General features: G+C 39.8%; 1 protein-coding gene across 2 annotated transcripts; it reads left to right on the top strand.

Annotated features, from left to right (window-relative positions):
* The first annotated feature begins 304 nt into the window (after nt 1–304).
* vps26bl (vacuolar protein sorting 26 homolog B, like) lies at nt 305–6,229 on the top strand. 2 transcript variants are annotated; one of them, XM_044140242.1, is made up of 7 exons: nt 305–371; nt 627–909; nt 2,231–2,387; nt 2,931–3,095; nt 3,200–3,375; nt 3,466–3,608; nt 4,473–6,229. In XM_044140242.1, the coding sequence occupies exons 2-7, from the start codon at nt 687–689 to the stop codon at nt 4,608–4,610; spliced, it is 1,002 nt and encodes a 333-aa protein (XP_043996177.1). In that variant the 5' UTR covers nt 305–371; nt 627–686; the 3' UTR covers nt 4,611–6,229. The 2 variants fall into 2 exon arrangements, with proteins under 2 accessions (XP_043996177.1, XP_043996176.1); XM_044140241.1 differs by lacking the exon at nt 305–371 and having other exon boundaries at nt 451–909.
* The last annotated feature ends 298 nt before the right edge of the window (nt 6,230–6,527 follow it).

The following is a 6,527-nucleotide window of genomic DNA, read 5'->3' as shown; positions in this document are numbered from 1 at the left end:
ACATTAAACTTCTTTTGCCTGCATGAAGAATCTTGACCCCAGTGCCTCATAGTGGGTGATGGAACTTTTATTGGATGTTTGGTTTAGCAAACAATAGCCACATACTTGAAATAATTAAAAACATTCCTTTTAAACAACAGTTGTTGGCTTTTAAGTATCAAAAACGTTAAATGATCATATAAAACTGTTAAACTGTCTTAAATAAATAAGGCCCCAAAACCGTCAAGGAGCCTGCAAGTCTTCACGGTGGGTGAAATGAAGGATGCCTGGAAGTCGCTACTCTGGGTAAAACTAGCTAGTAGAGCCGCGCACCGACCATAGTTGACTCAGAGCGGAAACAAGCAGCGAATAGTGTAGTTTCACTACAAACTGTACGTATTTTAACTCTTGTACTGGAATATACGTAATAAATTTAATTAGTTTAAGAAAGACAATAAAGCCAAAGTCAAAAACATGTTGAATAAACACAGCAGAAAGAGTTTGATTTACAGTTTTCCTTCACATGACTTTCTACGCATGCGTACTCAATCGGTAGTAACTAGGAATGTTCAATAATCTGGGAAGCGGCTCGCGCTCGACACCTCACAGCAAAACGAGATCCGACTGTCGTGTGCTGTTCTTGACAGGAAGAAGCACGTCCATCTGCACGAGCCACGTTCAGAAACTGAGGTAGCCAACCAGCCGTAATGAACTTCTTCGGGTTCGGTCAGACTGCGGAGATCGATATAGTTCTGAATGACGCCGAGACGAGGAAGAAAGCAGAACACAACAGTGAAGACGGAAGGAAGGACAAATATTTCCTATTCTACGACGGGGAGACAGTGTCGGGAAAAGTCAACGTCACGCTTAAGTACCCGGGGAAGAGGCTGGAGCACAATGGCATCAAAGTTGAGTTTGTCGGCCAGATAGGTGAGCAGCTAGTAGGCCTGCATTTCAGTGTCCATAGACAGAAGTCACCAAAGTATTGCATGACACAAAAAAGGCTTTCAAACTGTCTAAACTCACGATGCAGTTAATGAACATATTCCACATACAGCAATGGATAACTGTTTTCACTTCCTGTCAGCGCTCAACAAGTTAATTATGAAAGTGGCAGTTAAAAAGTATCATGTCTCGTGATGTGACAACTAACTGTCATCAGCTGACGTTATCAGCCGTCGACGAGCTTTATTTGCGACCTCTGCAGGCGTCCCTCTGTTGTTGGAAACATTGTTCGTGTGCCATATGTTGGAGTAGCAAAGAATGCAGCTTTCATTTTATAGTTAATTTCATAGCAGAGCCTCAGATTCGAATCAAATATGGCAAGCCGAGGTTTATCCTAATCAACACGACGAAGGAATTTATGGATTTAGAGATACTTTTTCACACAATAGGCTTGTAATATTCTGTCCAAACTAGAAGCAAATGTGGGTTGATTTATACTAGAGTATTAGAGATGACAGCTTTCTCCACTTATAGACACTTGAGCAGTTTTATGTGAAATAAACAGATTAAGGGGAATATTATTTCACAACTTCTCGTTTCCTGTTTTGTTTGTCCAAATTTGAAAGATATGCAAAAAAAAAAAAGCATGCGTGCAGAAACAAAGCGTGCCTTGTGGGAGGATTAACTTTACACTTAACAGCAAAATTTGGGTTTATTGAATAACATTAGGGACACTTTACAGGGAAGTCAGGAGAAACAGTTGAAAGTAGTTGCTTGGTAATGCAACAAACTAGCGCATCACGCAATAATTTTAAAGTTCAGTGGTAAGCCCAGGCAACAACTCATTTAAAACACCACAATTATGGGCACATCCAGGTTGATCCTGTTCTGAGCAGCATTGTTGGTCTGATATGCACTGGCAACATCAGTATCACCAGAACGGCTAATATTATGTTAGCAAACCATGCGCTGCTTATGTAGATATCACATTCTTACACATAACCAGCCTGTTTTACGTGAGAGGTTTCGCTGTGCAAGCTGCCAAAGCAATTATTCTAAATTATCATATGCATGTGTGAGACCGCTTTTTTCAATTCTGGACAACTTAAACTGAAACAGAAATTACTTAACTAAGACATAGTTCATATAGTATGTGCCTTACGTTTCCATACAAGTAAATATAGTCCTAAGCTAACAGTGAAAGTGCATTTATACAGACCAAGGTCAATTTTTTTTTATTTTTTACTCAAAACAAAAGAAACGTCAATGATGCTCTATGTCCTCTCATATAAATATGTTTTTACAGAGATGTACTACGACAGAGGGAACCACCATGAGTTTGTGTCTTTAGTGAAAGACTTGGCTCGGCCAGGAGAGCTGACGCAGTCTCAGACATTTGACTTCGAGTTCACACATGTGGAAAAACCGTACGAGTCATACACTGGTCAGAACGTCAAGCTACGGTAAGTAATGTCCTCCTTCAGTTGTCCATCAACTGAACTAGTTGGTCATGGTAACAGTAGGAATTATTGGAAGATGTTATCCTCAAACTGCTTGTTTGAATAATCCAGTGAAACCTGTGTGAGCTCACAGATAGTAGTTGAGCAGAATCTGAAGGAGATAAAAGCGTGCAGAGGCTGATGGTGGTGACAAAACCATCCATCTTTCTGTTGATGGTTTTGTGTGTCAAAGCTATTTGACGTGCTATGGGACTGTGATCATTTTCTCAACCTTTTGATTAAAACCTGAATGATCCAACTGTACTCTAAAAGAATCTTAGAAACGTCACCACTTTGAATATTTCTCCTTCCCCTCCATTACCTTTGTGACCTGTGGTTTTCATGTCACATCAGCTTTTTGCACTTTGAAGAGTTTATTCAGTCTGACATGCACAAACTGTTCAACTAATAAGCTGCCTGTTTATTAGACTGCACTGTCAGTTGATTGTATTCAAATCAATGGGGGTTTTTTTCCCATCATGCTCTAAGGACTGTGTTTGCTTCCAGTTACTTCCTCAAGGTGACAATAACCCGGAAGCTCAGCGACATCACCAAGGAGCTGGACATTGTGGTTCACACCCTGAGCACATACCCTGACCTCAACTCCTCCATCAAGATGGAAGTGGGGATCGAGGACTGTCTGCACATAGAATTTGAGTACAATAAATCCAAGTACGATTTCATTTTTAAAAAGTTATTAAAATGCATGAGACGACTACACCTTCCAGTTAAGAGTACTATGCTCACTGGAAGCTAAAGCTGTCTTCTGCTTGCAGGTATCACCTAAAAGATGTGATTGTTGGGAAGATTTACTTCCTCCTGGTGAGGATTAAGATCAGGCATATGGAGATCGACATCATCAGACGAGAGACCACCGGCACAGGAGCCAGCGTTTACAACGAGAATGACACCATAGCCAAGTACGAGATTATGGACGGAGCTCCGGTCAGAGGTGATTTCTAAGTCCTGCCTTTCTCTTCCTGTCCAGGCTATTATCGTTTCTGCAGACTCACTGCTCTGTTGTTGTTTTCTGGTGCAACAGGAGAATCCATTCCCATCCGGCTGTTTCTGGCAAGCTACGAGTTGACGCCCACCATGAAAGACGTCAACAAGAAGTTTTCAGTGCGATACTTCCTCAACTTGGTTCTCATAGACGAGGAGGACAGACGCTATTTCAAACAACAGGTGAGCAGAACGTTTTGGTCAGCAGCGTGCAAAGTAAGTGCGTTATATGACTGGAAAACGTATTCAACTCCCTTTAGCTGTAGTAACTTGAAGTCGCTGTTTTCTACATCACCTTAACAGCCTACATATGAACGTTTGAAACTTCTACTTTTTCTTGTTCGGCTGGTTTCCTTTTAGATTTGCTGCTGTTACTGACAGAACTCTAATTTTACTAAAAGGTGGGAAAAACAGGACAAATTATCAGCTCAGATTTCACATTAAAATAACAACAAAATACGACTATTTAATAAATGAACATTTACTCAGTCAATTATATTATTGTATTGATCTACATACTCATATAGAACATGTCTATATGAGTATGTAGATAAATGTATGTTTTGATTTTAAAGAATTAATAACAGAAGTTGAGTAAAGTTTCCTCGAGCTACATAACAGCTAATGAATGAATTTGCAAGAAAATGAAGGAAATAAAGTTAAATAAATGTTTTTGTTAGACAGTTATGTGTGGTTTTGGTTTCCCGCAAATTTAGTTCTGGTTTGAATGTTTTGCAACTACAACGAATTTTTGAAAAGATAAAAAGATAAACTGGAGAACGTCGTGCAGCAATGGATCTTTATCTGAAGCAATTATTGATATCTTCTTCTCCTTGGCATTGCGTTAACACCCATCAATGCTCCAGAGTAGCAAAGTGTCAGAGCCAGAGGTGATGACATCCCTCCTAATCAGTTTGGTCAATTAAGTAGATTTGATAAGCACACCCTGGATGCTGCCTGCTCTTTTTCATAGGAACACCCGTGAAAATAATATTTTCAATAAAATTTCCCACTTTTGACGCGATTCATGCCATTTCTTTGACGCAGGAAATCATTTTGTGGAGGAAAGGTGACATAGTGAAGAAGAGCATGTCTCACCAGGCCATCATTGCTGCACAGCGCTTCGAGGGCTCCTCCAATCCAGAGAGGTCCCACAGTCAGAGCGCTGAGGACGTCAAGAGCTAAACCCCAGCCAGTCGGACACTTCCACTTCCTGCTGTGTCTGAGTGAACACAGCTCAAAGGTGTCAGTCCGAGCAAGCGAGCAAGTTAGTTAGTTAATTAATCAATTAATTAATTAATTAATTAATCGGCGCCAGCAAGTTTCTGTCTTTCACTGTTCCACGTAATCAGTCTGGAAGTGGTCTGTCTGCTTTATCTCTGTGGCATCTACGGCAGCAGTCGCTTAGAAGGACATCTTCCAAAGGTGCACTTCAACCCGTCACTCACAGGTGCGCTTGGGAGAGCCTTGAATGTTTATACATGGCTAGAATATTGCACTGTGAGGAAACTGTAGTCATACAGTAGCTTTCTAAAGAGTGGCTAAACAATAGCATTTATCACACATCTGTGTGACACTTCACAGGAACCTAACAGTGTGATAGGAACTCATTAATATGATTATTTTGCTGCCATCTTCTGCTCTTTTCTGCAAACTTTGCCTGTATTTTGCAAACTTGGCTTGCTTCCAGAATCCCAAACAGGAAGAAGCACACTTCATTAACATGACAAACATTGATTATCATTTGGAAGATATTTTCATACATTCCAATGCTGTTGTGAACATTAGGCATGACTGTAAGGTACTTTTTTTGTTTTTAACCAACCTCTTACTTGTAATACACATTCATCAAGCTGTTATAATGGATTCTATAACAAATGGAGTTTTGGTATGTTTATAATTTGGTTGGTACAGTCGCCAGTGACTTGTTTCGGAGTCCAGCTTTCTTGTTTTGCACTTTGACATCCTTCTGTTTAGTTGTTTTCTGCTCTCTGTTCTGTTTGTGACAGATGCAGTGGCAGGAGTTTATGAGCACAATTAAAAATATAACTTCTAATTATCATAACTAGAGATGCATCAATCAGATGTTTTCTGGCCATTAGTGGTTTTCTTTGACCTGCTGTTTTCTTAAGGAGTATAACACAGACACAAGAGTTTTAAAGTCAAATTGTCACGAACCTCCATCTGATTTTTATTCAGCTAAAAGTATGAAGTCCAGGCGGTTGAGTTCTTAGTTTTGAAGTGTTTCGTGAATTGAATTTGAGCAGATTTTTTACGTCGACGCTCGTAAGCCAATCAATCAAGGGAAAATTGTACTATTCCGAACACGCGCCAATAGATTGGTGCATCTCTAATCAATAACATCTGGTCTCACTTCAATCTAATCACACATAGACACTTGATTATGATGCTTTTACTATAACATCAGCAGAAAATGAAAGCTAAACAAGTAACATTGGTGTCTCTTATTTAGGACTTCTGTTTTCTTTCTGTTTTTAATCTCACAATGGACAGTTCACCAGCGGAACCTGAAGGTGAAATTTGCCTTCGGCGTTGATACGTGTGTGATGACTTTGAAGTGACCTCTGCCTGTTGATTGTTTGCAGGCTGAACTTTAGCCAGTTGTGTTTCTGTATAGTTTAGTGCCAATCATCCAGAACACTCCCTGGGGTTCTCCTGTACCTTTCTTGAACTTGTTAAACTGCTTTGGATCATGGTTTTAAATGTAAAAGAGAGGGGGGGGGACAGCTCTATTTTAATGAGCTCTTAGATTCAATAAAAATTCCAAGAACTTTTTTCACTAATCAGTGTTTGTTTGTTCTTACACACACAAAGCGGAACTGTAAAATCTAGCAGACAGTAGACACTGCCCCTACTGGCCCCACTTCATGCTTCATGCTTGAAGTAAGCCCAAAATTACTTGCATCTTTAGCAGATTATGGTTTAAATGTAAAAAAGTAATATTAATATTTCAGAGTTCCAGCTTGAATCTGATAAAGTCTGTTAATGATCAGATCTGACTTCAAATACTTGGAGCTCATCGCCAAACAAAAAAATCCTCAAAATGCCATTTTGAATATTCAATAAGCTGTGGCTCCAATA

This window comes from Gambusia affinis, linkage group LG15 (genome assembly GCF_019740435.1).
Source record: "Gambusia affinis linkage group LG15, SWU_Gaff_1.0, whole genome shotgun sequence".
In the NCBI taxonomy this organism is placed as follows: Eukaryota; Metazoa; Chordata; class Actinopteri; order Cyprinodontiformes; family Poeciliidae; genus Gambusia; species Gambusia affinis.
Note: the sequence above shows the minus strand (reverse complement) of the source record. Positions and strands in the feature narration are given on the sequence as shown.